This window comes from Crinia signifera, chromosome 6 (assembly GCF_055691185.1).
Source record: "Crinia signifera chromosome 6, ASM5569118v1, whole genome shotgun sequence".
Classification (NCBI taxonomy): Eukaryota; Metazoa; Chordata; class Amphibia; order Anura; family Myobatrachidae; genus Crinia; species Crinia signifera.
In genome coordinates this window covers 287,248,993-287,264,588 of record NC_139222.1, presented here as the reverse complement: position 1 = coordinate 287,264,588, position 15,596 = coordinate 287,248,993, and the positions used below count along the sequence as shown (strand labels likewise).

Here is a 15,596-nt window from a genome sequence, read left to right as displayed (position 1 = left end):
ATAATGTATGATTGCGAGCACCTGTGGGGAGCTAGGTAACTGATAAGAAAGGTGTCACCACAGATGCTGGCAATCCTACATTACCAGGGAAGCCCAGGAGCAGAGCATTGTGTCCCTCCTGGAGAGGGGCATGCTGGGAGGTATGGATAATGTATGATTGCCAGCACCTGTGGGGAGCTAGGTAACTGATAAGAAAGGTGTCACCACAGGTGCTGGCAATCCTACATTACCAGGGAAGCCCAGGAACAGAGCATTGTGTCCTCCTGGAGAGGGGCATGCTGGGAGGTATGGATAATGTATGATTACCAGCACCTGTGAGGAGCTAAGTAACTGATAAGAAAGGTGTCACCACAGGTGATGGCAATCATACATTACCAGGGAAGTCCAGGAACAGAGCATTGTGTCCGCCTGGAGAGGGGCATGCTGGGAGGTATGGATAATGTATGATTGGCAGCACCTGTGGGGAGCTAGGTAACTGATAAGAAAGGTGTCACCACAGGTGCTGGCAATCGTACATTACCAGGGAAGCCCAGGAACAGAGCATTGTGTCCTCCTGGAGAGGGGCATGCTGGGAGGTATGGATAATGTATGATTGCCAGCACCTGTGGGGAGCTAGGTAACTGATAAGAAAGGTGTCACCACAGATGCTGGCAATCCTACATTACCAGGGAAGCCCAGGAGCAGAGCATTGTGTCCTCCTGGAGAGGGGCATGCTGGGAGGTATGTATAATGTATGATTGCCAGCACCTGTGGGGAGCTAGGTAACTGATAAGAAAGGGGTCACCACAGGTGCTGGCAATCCTACATTACCAGGGAAGTCCAGGAACAGAGCATTGTGTCCTCCTGGAGAGGGGCATGCTGGGAGGCATGGATAATGTAGGATTGCCAGCACCTGTGGGGAGCTAGGTAACTGATAATAAAGGTGTCACCACAGGTGCTGGCAATCATACATTACCAGGGAAGTCCAGGAACATAGCATTGTGTCCTCGTGGAGAGGGGCATGCTGGGAGGTATGGATAATGTATGATTGCCAGCACCTGTGGGGAGCTAGGTAACTGATAAGAAAGCTGTCACCACAGGTGCTGGCAATCATACATTACCAGGGAAGCCCAGGAACAGAGCATTGTGTCCTCCTGGAGAGGGTTAGGTAGGCAATATATCTGGTACTGTATACACACACACACACACATCGGCAGGATCCTTACAGATGTCCGGCAGCTGTGCGCTGTATTTAGGGTGACCTGCGCCGTTACACATCGCACATTGTCTGCTTAATGCCAGGACACTAAAGGGTTATTCCTTATTCCCGAATAGAGCTGAGGGTCAATGGATGACAGGACTGATGGGTTGTTGTACACAAAGGGGAATTTAAGGCATAATTAAGCTGCATCCATTGTGGACAGGCTTCCCGGCAGGAGCAGAGCCCCCCGAGGAGATGGCACTGAGCCCCCCTCTGCGTTCCCTGTACACAGAGCACACAGTCCTGGCTCCTGCAGGCAGCACAGTTAGCAGCGCTATGAAAACATTAGCTGCTGCGTCTGCCAGCCCTGACATCAGCCCATAACTCAGCGCTGTCTGTATCTGCAGAGCAGGCAGTACTGTACTAGCCAGGGCCAGACCCAGCCAGAACTGTGACCTAGCAAAGGACAAGCCATCCGTTTCCTTCTGGTGTGTAATCGCAGCTCCCTGGAAGCTCCGCTGCATCGCAGGATGGCGATATCAGTGACCGATAATTAGGTTTGTTTTATAGCATGTGCGCTGCAAAACCGTAATGCAATCTCTCTGCGCTGAGGCATGTACCAATGTGGGAACATTGGCGTGATCTGCGCATGCATGCAAACCATGGCGCAAAAGTGTTTGGTCCGTGCGTCTGCATTCTGCGGGTCCTGAAATAACCTACTGTACCCATTACAACCGATGTTCCACTGCAAGGTCATTTCTCGTCAGACGCGCCTGCCAGGGACTTCCAATGCTGGATACGTTAATAGCTGTTTAATACCTCTAATCCCATCTATATATTTGTGCCGGGCGTTTAGTTGGCAGGGCGACCATACATAAATACGTCGCTGCAGTTTTATTGGCTATAAATGCAGCTTTCATTTCCCTGGGAATTCATTTGTCTTTCTCTAGAAGGATCCTGGTTGTAGAAATAATGTAAAAAGTTTTTTTCCCCCACGGTTAGGAGTCTGCAGCGGTTATTGCGGTGACAATGTGGTTGGTTGGTTGTTCAGGCGGAGGCGGAACTACCATTGGTGCAACAGGTGCATTGCACCGGGGCCTCTGAGGACTAAGGGGCCCATTGCTGCCCAGTCAAGCAGCTTGTACCCCTGTCACCCACTGGTGTGGGCCTAAATTATACTTTTGCACCTGGGCCCACCACTCACAAGTTCCGCCACTGTGTTCAGGGCAGTAGAGTTGGGCAACTATTGTCTGTCTCATGTGGGGGGGTATCTTTGGCTTACACTGGATCAAAACAACGCATTTCGCATTTGTAGTATTGAGATGGGACGAGATTCAATTATTTTATTGAATGTTGAGAGTGGGGAGAGAACAAAACAGGTATTTAATGCAATATTACATAAATATGCATAAATAGTCACATTTTAATTTGTGTTTTGGGTGGGATTTTGGTTTTGGATTTCTTGAAAATTGATTAAACAGCTAAAATCGTGTTATTTGGATTAGCACTCATCCTCAGCTAATCCCAATCATTTCCAGTCATTCCCAGTCATCCTCAGTCATTCCCAATCATCCTCAGCTAATCCCAATCATTTCCAGTCATTCCCAGTCATCCTCGCTCATTCCCAATCATCCTCAGTCATACCCAATCATCCTCAGTCATTCCCAATCATCCTCAGTCATTCCCAATCATTTCCAGTCATTCCCAATCATCCTCGGTCATTCCCAGGCATCCTCAGTCATTCCCAATCATTTCCAGTCATTCCCAGGCATCCTCAGTCATTCCCAGGCATCCTCAGTCATTCCCAATCATCCTCAGTCATTCCCAGGCATCCTCAGTCATTCCCAATCATTTCCAGTCATTCCCAATCATCCTCAGTCATCCCCAATCATCCTCAGTCATTCCCAATCATCCTCAGCCAATCACAATCATACTTAGTCATTCCCAATAATTTCCAGTCATTCCCAGTCCTCCTCAGTCATTCCCAATCATCCTCAGTCATCCCCAATCATCCTCAGTCATCCCCAATCATCCTCAGTCGTTCCCAATCATCCTCAGTCGTTCCCAATCATCCTCAGTCGTTCCCAATCATCCTCAGTCGTTCCCAATCATCCTCAGTCATCCCCAATCATCCTCAGTCGTTCCCAATCATCCTCAGTCGTTCCCAATCATCCTCAGTCATTCCCAATCATCCTCAGTCATTCCCAGGCATCCTCAGTCATTTCCAATCATCCTCAGTCATCCCCAATCATCCTCAGTCATTCCCAGGCATCCTCAGTCATTCCCAGTCATTCCCAATCATCCTCAGTCATTCCCAGGCATCCTCAGTCATCCCCAATCATCCTCAGTCATTCCCAGGCATCCTCAGTCATTCCCAGTCATTCCCAATCATCCTCAGTCATTCCCAGGCATCCTCAGTCATTTCCAATCATCCTCAGTCATCCCCAACCATCCTCAGTCATTCCCAATCATCCTCAGTCATTCCCAGGCATCCTCAGTCATTCCCAGGCATCCTCAGTCATCCCCAATCATCCTCAGTCGTTCCCAATCATCCTCAGTCGTTCCCAATCATCCTCAGTCATTCCCAATCATCCTCAGACAATCACAATCATACTTAGTCATTCCCAATCATTTCCAGTCATTCCCAGTCCTCCTCGGTCATTCCCAATCATTTCCAGACCTTTTCAGTCATTCTTAGTAATTTCCAGTCATTCGGTCTTTGTCTATATCGCCTTGAGCATGTCGACCAGTTGGTGTCGACCTAGACACTGTCAACCTTCTGATTGTTGACCCTTTATACCACAACCACTAAGGGAAGCCCTGAATCAGGAGTCGATTCTTCTGGGATTCCCTAAATTTGGAAGAGTTCGGACCTCACCCCACACCTCTAATAAATACTTTCCCCACGTTCCCCATAGTGACATAGGGGTGTGGGTTGTTAGGTCTACACCAACTAGGTCGACAAGCATTGGGTCGACACCACTAGGTCGACAGGCAGGAAGGTCGACATGGGTCAAGGTTGACAGGTCATTAGGTCAACACAAGCATTGGGTCGACATGGGCAATGTCGACAGTCAAAAGGTCGACATGGGGGTTTTCACTGTTTTTTTACCCGAATGTCGACACAGTCGACATGGACACCGTTTGAAGTGCACCGCATCCCCTCGCATCGTGCCCTCACATTGGTTCGGGCACGGTGTCTTGCTGCGCTCGGCACACAATTTTATTCACCCACCACGCCCTAGTGGATGGTAGGACATGAAATTCCGCCTGTCGGCACATGTCAGCAAAAAAAGCAGTGGAAACCCCATGTCGACCTCTTGACTGTTGACCTAGCCCATGTCGACCTAATGCTTGTGTCGACCTAATGACCTGTCGCCCTAGACACATGTCGACCTAGGCCCATGTCGACCTTTCTGCCTGTCGACCTAGTGGTGTCGACCCACTGCTTGTCGACCTAGTTGGTGTGCTATGTACAATGTCAGATAGAAAGTAACATTTATTATTTTGTCACTAAATGATGACGCAGAAGAGAAGGAGAAAGTTGATATTTTTTGTTCGACTTTGGTTTTGTTTGCGCAATGGGGAGAAAATGTGCCAGGACGCAGGTTGTGTAGGATTGGTCACTGTAGGTGCCTGTATAGGAACCCCACGGCCAAGGTGGCTCTGGGATGCGGTCCAATGGTCCACAGTGTCTAGATCTGGGGTAGCCAACCCTAGTCCTCGAGAGCTACCAACAGTGCATGTTCTCCAGGTCTCCTCACAGAATCACAAGTGAGCTAATTATCTCCATCCAGGGGCGGATCCAGGATAAAATGACAGGGGGGGCACCATGATAAAAGAGGGTTTAGGTGGGGGAGGGCCAGTGTTAGTGGTGCCAGTGTATATACTAAGAGAGTGGCAGAGAGAGGGTGGCAATGGGATTAAAAATAGGCCCACCATGGCAACAAAAGTGAAGGATGTAGTTGTGTGCGCGCCGAAGGTGCGCTCTGGAAAGGGGGTGTGGCCACTCAACAGGGGGCATGTCCTTGAGTGTAGTGTACAACACCATATACAACTTCTACACATTATGCTACAAAATGCTAGACCCCATTATACTTGCCCCTTACACATGATGCCAAATGGAATGAGCCAAAATTTAAACAATGCCACATGGATTGTGTCAAAATTCACATAATGCCATACGAATTGAGCCAAAATATACATAATAACACGGATTGAGCCAAAATTCACAAAATGCCAAATGGATTGAGCCAAAATTCACATAATGCTAAATGGATTGAGCCAAAATTCACATAATGCCACACGGATTGAGACAAAATTCACATAATGCCACACGTATTGAGCCAGAATTCACATAATGCCACACAGATTAAGACAAAATTCACAATATGCTTCATAAACAGGGACATTGTCCACCAAAGGCGCACATTAAACATTTACACCATAATGTCCATTGCACGTTAAGTTACACGGCATGATGTCCATTATGTATTATGCCAAACACCATAATGCCTATTAAACATTATGCTACATACAGTAAGTGCTGCTTATCTACATGCTCATTGCCAAGGGTTCTATGCTCATTGCCAGAGGTTCCATGCTCGTTGCCATGTGGGATTACATGCTCATTGCCAATGGGGAATACATGCTTGTAGTAAATGGGGGACAGCCGCCGCCAGGCAGAAGTGATAGCCACTGACAGTGGCAGAGCCTGGCTGTATTCCGAGCACTGCAGGTCCCAGCTATTTGAAATAATACCCATTTCACACCAGAAAATGCATTCCCAGGTTGGCCCCTTTTACACCAGCCTAGTCCCTGCATTTTCTGGTGTGAGGGGGAGAGAAAACCACCCCTCCCTTCCTTTTACCAGTTATCTCATTTAACTGGCTATATCTTCGGAACTAACTGACCCATTTACATGAGACAAGTATCATATTGAAGAACTTTTGAGTGGGCTTTGAATGATTTTGGTCCAGTGAAACTGGAACGTTTGGTTCCAGAGTAATCTGCCCTCAAAGAACATGAACAGCCATGAAATTACATTTCAAAAATAAAAAAATCTATTTACACGCTATATCTCTGGAACCGATTAACCGATATGGACCAGCCTGGTATCATATTGAAGGCCCAGCAATTTGGAATTGAATGACACAAGCTCCTGTGATGCCAGTGGGGGAACTGGCAGCCGTCAGAATCGGGTGGGGGTCGGAATTGACGGGTCCCATATTATCCTATGGGGAAAAAATGTTACAGCTTTGCCAGGCGATATCTCCGGTTCCCGGGGGGCTAAAGACATGGGGCTGGGCTCGTTGGAAAGCTCTGGTCCTCATCTACAAAATGACAGGGGGGGCACGTGTCCGGGTGCCCCCCCCCTGAATCCGCCACTGTCTCCATCTGTGTATCTTTTAAAATGTTTCAGTGATTAATGAGTGCAGCTGTGCAGCAGCTAGGTTGTCTGGAAAATGTGAACTGTTGGTAGCTCTCGAGGGCTAGGGTTGGCTACCAGTGGTCTAGATCAATACTCAGAACGTCGACCACTAATGGTCCATCCCTCCCAACTGTCCCGATTTCCACGGGGCCATCCGTTTTTTTTTTTGTGAAAAATATTGGACGATCCCGATGAGCAGAGCAGCGGTGAATAGACACCATGTACATGCGCACAGTGTCTATTTCTGGAGACAGAGGGGCACGGCCAGCAGCGCACAGAGCCGCTGGCCGTGCCCCAACAACAGTGAAAACGAGGAGTGGCCTCATGGGGGCATCACGAGCATAGGTCATTCCCCCATCCACTAGGCCATGTCCCCAAATTCTGGACAGTCCTGAATTTAGTGATTCACAAGTCGGGAGGTCGGAGGATCCACACAAGTAATAAGTCAACACTTAAAAAAGGTCTATGTAAAAAAATATTTTTCATGATTTTTTTCAGAAAAAAAGGACTTGTTCCTCCTACTTTACCAACCCAGTGGGCATGGAGGGGGGATATTATAGTGCCCGGAGCATGCAAGGGAAAGCGGCACATTATACAGGGTCCATGTGGACATTGGTCAACATAGACAAGAATAAAAACCATGTTGACCTTTTCCACGGCAACATATTCCTTGTGTCAACATTTTGACCAAGTCGACTGAATACATGTCCGCCTTTTTTGCAAGTTTCTGCACGCCAATATTTTAATATAACCGACACACAGTATAGAACGCTGACACTAATACTACAGTGTGTAAAAGCTTCTTATAGGTCGGATGACAAGTGTTTGCTTCTTCCTCCCGGCTTATGTCGACATGATTACAAAGTGTCGCTACTTTGTCTCTCTCCCACCTCTACATTTCTTGTGCACCGCTAACGAGCATTAACAATAGTCTGAATCAGAGGCGACGGTCGTAGTCTCGTCTAATATTAATGTCAGAGGCGCAGAACGCTCTGTTTGCTGGGCCCTAATTCTCTGATACGCAGACGGTACAAATACTGATAAGGAATGTAGGGGGGGGGGGGATATATAAGGAATGAATACTGAAACGTGCCTAGATGGTGTATTGCGGTCAACTCACAGACAAGTGTCAAAAATGTCAACACGCGTAAAGGTGTTTTTCATGTTTTTTGGTGTCAATGTCGATACGTGAGCATTTAGATCCCCAAGTGGTGTACCGCTTTGCTCCCCATGCTTTGGGGTGCGGAACCCTTTACCCTTCCCATTTGGCATCCTGTTGGATGATAAAGCATGAAAAAGTCCCCAAAATGGGGAGAAAGTGTGAAAAATGTATGTCGACATTTTCATGTGTCAAACTTTTGACGGTGTTGACCCTTTGTCAATTTTCACCTTTTAATGTTGAGCTATTGACAGTCAAACTCGATATTATCTGTCAGCCATCCGGATACCAATGTATTATGTTCTATACCATGTACACCAGATAATGAGTCCTATGGGGCCCAGAAATACGACCAGTGGCGGTTCCAAAGTTCAAATAGGGGAGCGAAACCCACTGCCTGTGAGTCAGTTTGGAATGGCAGTTGGTGGCAGTTGCTGTGCCTCTCCTATTTGAATTTTGAACTGAAGCCTCCCCTGCTTACAACCCTCAAATCCCCAAGCTGCTGCCACCGCTGTCCCGCCCGCCAGATGCACTGATACAGATGGTCAGGGGATCAGGGAATTACCCCAATAAGCAGCTAGTGTATGGGCCCTATTAGACTATTGTGCGGAATGCTGGTAACTGGTGTTATGTTCTGTTTGATGTCACGTGTGTTGTGCTGTCTTTGCTTGTGTGTTGCATGGAGCTGCTACATAGGGCCTCATCCATGTTAGTAAGGAATTGCGCAGCTGCAGGGACGTCGCAATTCTGTGTAATTACAATTCAGGCGTGTGTAGGAGATAGAGGAGTCCTGCATGGAGTGTTGTGCGCCAGGCTGGCTATCGGAAGGCGATACACCTGTCGGCTAAGTCCGCACGCGACAACGCAGACCATGGGCCTGCAGGGGGGGGGGGGGGGAGAACAATGCCGCCTCCCCAATGCTGCGTTTCACAATATAGGTCCTAATTCAGACTCGTTCTTTCCGAATTTGCTCTGGGGACCAATGTTGAGGGTCTGCGCATGTGTATCAGCATAAATTTGCATGTGCATAGCCACTGTGTGAGCGCCTTTAGCGTGTATCCCACCTGCGGTCGCATTGGCACGGAGATGGAGGGCAGGGGGCCGCCCCATGGGAATGGCCAGCGTTTCCTGGGCGTGCCCACAAAGCAGGTGAATGCGGTCTCAGCATATACACCCATTTGCATGCAAACACGGACATTCGGTTGGCAGTGGGGGCAGACGGTCGTTCCCCCGGTCGTACGGTTTGGCTGCAATCTCCAGCTCACAAGTAGGTAGGTTACAAACAAACTTCAGTACGCTTTGGATGGTATTCCGATGGTAAGTCAGCAATGTTTAGTATGACAGTCAATAAGTCGACACCATCTGGGTGACATGCATATGATTGACACAGTGAAAAGGTCGACGCAAAAGGTCTACGTGGTTATGGTTGACACATGCAAAGGTCGACATGAGTTTTTCTGGATTTATTTTTCTTTATTCTTTGTCATGTTTCATACGTTACCATCCGCGTCGACTCCTCTTTGGAACGGTAATGCGTGGTAGCAGAGTATGTGAGGGGACGCGGTTTGGGGGGTTCAGGGGTTTAGGTGTTGCCAGGAAAGTGAAGAACTCATTTTTGTGTCAATCTTTTACTTGTCGACCTTTTTGGTGTTGACCTACAGTAATATACAGCACATGCTTTAATTCTCAATAGGAGATGGTTATAAAGAGACAAGCCATGAAGATATTGGCCGTGTTATCACACCATTAACCACCTCTTATACATGTATTATTTACAGGCGCGTGTATATGTGTGTGTGTGTGTTACTTGTATACTATATAACAGTGTGTATGTGTTACTTGTATACTATATAACACAATGCCTCCTCTTGATGTGTCTGACCTGTATCACCCATTGTACATCTGTGCCTGTATCACTTGTGCCTGACTCTGTTCTCTCTGTATTAATGTGAACAGCTGCTTTCTCGTTGTTCTCTGTGTCTGTGTCTGTCTAGTGACTGTTCTCCCTCTCTCTCAGACCCGCACAGACTTCTCCTGGGACGGAATTAATGTGAGTGCTGTGTTCCCTGCCTGTCTCTCTCTCTCTATCTCAGAATCACTTATTTAAGTTATATTTTGTTACACTTTTCAGTTTTATTTTTGATGCTATATTTATATATTTATAGATATAATACCTGTGGGCGGATGTAGGCTGCCCCCTCCACTGTCACACCTGGGCACTCGTCCTTATCACCACTCGCTCAGCTGCACTACAGATGCGGTTGGCATGGTGGATATCCCAGCAGGCTGTGCTCAGAGACACTTAGTTTGGCTTTTAGCTGTGTATATAAAACAAATGGCTTTAATGCAGTTTATAAGTAGCGTTATTAAAGCGTCTTAGCTTTAAATCCCATCAACTCCCCAATGTTCAGAGTTACCGGAGACCCAGATAGTGCACTGTGCTACACCGCAAACAAACAGGAGCGGATGATTACGTTTGGCAGCATTGCGCGTTTCACCAACAGAATCTGACCTTCCCCAACCACACAGCAACCACATCACACAGCTGAATTGATTGTCCGCCATCATTCCAGTTCTGTTTATATTATAAAATTTGAATCCGTGAGAATGGTAGCCCGCAGAATGGCAATGATAAAGCGAAACGCGTGGATGGCATTCCTAATGACCGCCCATGCTTAGATACATGTGCTGCCGCCACCTACGCTAATTTCTTACCATTTATATACACACAACACTTGAATGGCTATATATAATAATTTGCACCAGCTAAAGGTGGACACAAGCTTTAAGTCGGCCGTGGGAAGGTTGACCGTTATAAGGTTGACCCATACTGTACCTCAGCTCATTCAACAAAGGAGCTCACAGTCTAATTTCCCTACAGCACTCTCTAGTGTCCATTTTTTTTGCCAAATGGCAATTTTATTTATTGTACAGTATGTTTTTGAAACCCAACTGAGGCCCGGTGGTGTCTTTTTGTCCCGATATACAGTATTGTTATATTTCTCGTGAACTCTGTCTTGACCCTAGTTGGATGAACCGGCTGTTATGTCTTCGCCTGCCCAGTCTTTCAGCCCCGCTTGGTCTGGTTTTCGTTGCACCGTTTATTTCACCCGTCTGCACCCTCCACACTTCGTCTGACTTTATTTCCAGTCTTTTTGTTTTCTCTTATGATTTTCCGTCACTGTAGTAATAGGATTATTCATCCTCTGATCTGGGTAAAAGCTGTTTCTTGGCTGTCTGTGCCATGGTTCTGTTTGTATCTTCTCTGTTTTCTTGCCATACTCTATCTCTCTCTCTATTTCCCTCTCTTGGTCTTTCTCTCCCTCTCTTTACTTGAGCGATCATTTCCTCTCTCTCTTTGGATCTATCTGTCAGCTATCAATGGAGGACACCACTTCGATCCTTCCTCGATTGAAGAGACATTCCAATGCCTATGGAATTGGTGCTCTCGCCAAATCCTCTGTCAAAGGTACTGGATGTTTCAAGTCACAATCCTGGCACAGGCTGTGTCAACTTTCTGTTGGTTCTTGCAGCACAAAAAAAATAATCCCTGTTCTTTCTTGTTGCAGGTATCTCTCGATCGATGAAGGATAAGGTGACCAAACCAACAGCTCTTGGTTCTGGGCGTGTGGCTCATATGATAGAATGGCAAAGCTGGGGCCAACCACCGCCTCAGACCAGCGAGAACATTCGGATGGACAGTGATGCTTACTCCGATCTAAGTGATGGGGAGAAGGAGGCAAGGTTCTTGGCTGGTACGTACTGTCTTGACATTAGTAAAAATTGTAATACTGATGTCTGTAACATTATTATTTGGGTGATTTTGGAAGGATGGCAAAAGTCATCACTTAATGGTACATGGTTTGACCACAAGGCGTTTTATCCTGCTAGGTACTGATCACCTCTAAGGCTTGACTTTAAATGGTCTTGATTATCTTCGGATTCTGATGGTGGGTTGCCAGCATTGGATAACACATGCTGTGTTATCCAATGCTGGCAACCCACCATCAGAATCCGAAGATGATAATATGAGGGTCTTATATGAGGTATCTTCATATCTCACAACCATGGTGTGAAACCGTCTGCAAGAGAACCAACAATGGTTTCACCCACCAATAATGCTTTAGTGATCAATGAGCTAGAGGCCAATCAGATCCCAGGGGTGGGGCTTTACTGATGTCAGTGGTAGAGCTAGACCCCATGTCCCACCATCTTAGAGAATATATATAGAAAAAATTGGTAGCTCTCTATCATTGATGGTGGGAAACCATCTGGTATTACCCCATCAATGGTAAAAATAGTCACCATTGGTCATAGACCATTCATGATTTCGTCATCAATGGTCAGTGGCCATCCCTACTTTATGTCCCCTTATATGCTAATCAGCTACATTAGTGTTTGGGTAAGACCCTCATAGGCTGCTCTCTCCCCAAGACTTTTGATGCTCTCTCCTTCTGGTAAGAACCAAAGATTCTGTTCCTCAGAGGAAACCTTTGACCAATCTTGGGGTGGATTCTAAAGGTGGCCATACACACGCAGATATATCTGCAGATCTGTCTGGTTGGAACAAAAACATGGTTATGGATGAGAGCAAATGACAGTTGACCATTTGCTTGGAAATGCTGGAAAACTGCCAAACTGTCACTCATCCATAACCATGTTTTTGTTCCAACCAGCCAGATCTGAAGATAAATCTTACTAGTGTATGGGCACCTTAAGTCAGGGAAGCCTGAAGTTCTTTCTTTCTGTCCAGCCTTTCTATAACCCATGCACATTTCAAAATATATAACATTGTATAGTAAAATGAGAGGAGGACATGAACAAACAAAATAGGAGAAAGTCCCAAGGCGCGATATCAAATTCTTGCAGCCTCAATCGTGGTGCTGGGTCACTGTGAAGGTCCACACTAGATGGCCATGGAAAACGAAGGAAGCAATATTGATGGCACTGAATTTTCGATGTAAATAATAAAAATACAATAGTTACATCAAAAATTCAGCACCATCAATATTGCTTCTTTCATTTTCCATGAGAGGAGGACATATTTCTAGGCAGACGTTAATTAATCATTTGCAGAGGGCACCAAACATCCTAGCACCGCACCTGGTTGTAAGTGTGTGTTATATCATGTCACTAATATCACTAGTGTATAACGAGTACAGTACGTGCTTGGTGATTGTGCATCTCATGGGGCCTCATTACAGATGAGCAGTTAGGTGATCGGTCTCTGAGGGCTTCATGTACATTCAGTGTTATTTTCCTAGAAGCATAGATCCAGGAACATGTAGGGGGAGGGGGGATTAGGAGTCTGTTTGTAGCCCTAGAACGCCTGTCGGAGAATTATGACGTTAGCGTCCATTGTAAAAATAATAATAATTCAGCTCTCTTTTTTTGCTTTGTTTAAGAATTCAAATAATTTTCAGTTCAATCAACCCCCCCCCCCCCACCCCCCCACCCCCCCCCCCCCCCCCCCCCCGCGAGTTATGTCCTTGCAGCTGCATCGGAAATCGTTCACTCTTGTCTTGGGCAGCAGAAACTCCTGGGACGTGTAGTTTCTGACCTCTCTCATGCTCCACCCCTCCACACACCTACAGCACACTGCCAATGTTTCCTACCTGTCCACTGTCACAAGCTGTATCCTCTCTCCCTGCAATCCCATTGTTGCTGCTATGCAGGGGCAGATCCAGGAGAAAATGACAGGAGGGGGGCCTGGGTGCCCTCCCCCCTGAATCCACCACTGCTGCTATCTATCACAGCCCACCTCTCCCGGGTCTACCCCTGAGGTTGGTAAAGTTCAGGAAACAGCACCTATGTCGGATTGCCCTGCAGGTAATGGGAACCCCAACAGGGCGGCGCACTTTTTAACCCGGGTGGCTTGTGCACGCCGGACAACGGGTTTGCCCCAGCTCCATGTCGGTCTCTGTGTTCCCTTGGAACGATGCCGGTCTCTTTTATAACGGGCATGGGTCATAGAATCAACACAATGAAGGTCGACCTACATTAAGTTGACCACTAAAGGTTGACAGGACTTAGGACGACACATGAAATAGGTTGACATGGCTAAGGTTGACAGGGTCGAAAGGTCAACATAACTCGACAATGGGAAGGTCGACAGTTAAAAGGTCAACATGAGTTTTTTACGTTACTTCATGCGGATTTCAGTGTAAGTCGGCATAGTCACCGTATCCGTGTGCTGCGTACTCGCCATGCTTCGGGCACCCCCTAGTGGGTGGTAGGGTATGAAATACCGCCTGTCGGCACAAGTCGGCTCAAATAAATGTCAAACCTTTTAACTGTCAACCTCCCCATTGAGAACCTAATGCTTGTGTCGTCCTTCTGACCCTGTCGACCTTAGTCGATATAAGATTTTTCACAGTTTTTTGACCCGAATGTTGCGACAGTCAACATGGACACAGGTCAGAGTGCACAGCGTCCCCGGTCAAGGTCATTATTTTATTCTTCCACCGCCCCTAGTGGATGGCAGGGCATGTAATACCGCCTGTCCGCACATGTCGGCTCAAAAAAACAGTGGAAAACCCCATGTCGACCTTTTGACTATCGCCCTAGACCATGTCAACCTAATGCTTGTGTCAACCTAATGATATGTTGACCTAGAACCATGTCGACCTATCTCCATGTCGACCCAATGCTTGTCGACCAATATGCTGTAGACCAAATGACCGTATCCCATACAGATTGCTGTGAGGTGCACTGATATGTATCTCCGTGCACCCAGGGGGTGTCTCTGAGTGCAGCAGTGGGGGGCTGTGAGTGCAGCAGTGGGGGGCTGTGAGTGCAGCAGTGGGGGGCTGTGAGTGCAGCAGTGGGGGGCTGTGAGTGCAGCAGTGGGGGGCTGTGAGTGCAGCAGTGGGGGGCTGTGAGTGCAGCAGTGGGTGGCTCTGAGTGCAGCAGTAGGTGGCTCTGAGTGCAGCAGTAGGTGGCTCTGAGTGCAGCAGTGGGGGGCTCTCAGTGCAGCAGTGGGGGGCTCTCAGTGCAGCAGTGGGGGGCTGTGAGTGCAGCAGTGGGGGGCTGTGAGTGCAGCAGTGGGTGGCACTCAGTGGTGGCTCTGAGTGCAACAGTAGGTGGCTCTCAGTGCAGCAGTGGTGGCTCTCAGTACAGCAGTGGGTGGCTCTGAGTGCAGCAGTGGTGGCTCTCAGTGCAGCAGTGGTGGCTCTCAGTGCAACAGTAGGTGGCTCTCAGTGCAGCAGTGGTGGCTCTCAGTACAGCAGTGGGTGGCTCTGAGTGCAGCAGAAGAATGTTTTACTGTATATGTTGATCGCTGCAGATTTTTTACCACAATCAGGGTAATTTAACACCAAGCTGAGGGAGCCGGGGAATTATTCTGTACTCGCTGCATTCCGAGGAAAGCGCTCGCTCAGCATTCCCGTTCTTAGAAAGCGCCGACCTCACATAGCACTTCTTAAGGACAACGCAGAGGGAGAATACACAGAAAGGGGTTTCTTCTGACATGCGCATGTTATATAATCGTTCCCAGACGCTGACGTTCCCCGTTCCCAGACGCTGACGTTCCCATGCACTGACGTTTCCATGCACTGACGATCCCAGACACTGACGCTCCCAGACACTGACGCTCCCAGACACTGACGTTTCCATGCACTGACGTTTCCATGCACTGACGATCCCAGGCACTGACGATCCCAGGCACTGACACTGACGCTCCCAGACACTGACGCTCCCAGACACTGACGCTCCCAGACACTGACGCTCCCAGACACTGACGCTCCCATGCACTGACGTTTCCATGCACTGACGATCCCAGGCACTGACGATCCCAGGCACTGACGATCCCAGGCACTGACGCTCCC

The 15,596-nt window shown here is 47.8% G+C and overlaps 1 protein-coding gene across 4 annotated transcripts in view; it reads left to right on the top strand.

The window, feature by feature from the left end:
• Positions 1-15,596, top strand: part of FAM131B (family with sequence similarity 131 member B) — a 117,945-nt gene that overhangs the window by 93,145 nt on the left and 9,204 nt on the right. For 2 of the 4 annotated variants that reach the window (XM_083149874.1, XM_083149872.1), the window contains 3 exons: positions 9,788-9,820; positions 11,146-11,239; positions 11,340-11,525. In XM_083149874.1, the coding sequence (XP_083006000.1) occupies positions 9,788-9,820; positions 11,146-11,239; positions 11,340-11,525 (313 nt within the window). The remainder of the gene's footprint in view (positions 1-9,787; positions 9,821-11,145; positions 11,240-11,339; positions 11,526-15,596) is intronic. The other 2 variants (XM_083149875.1, XM_083149873.1) reach the window with 1 other exon arrangement.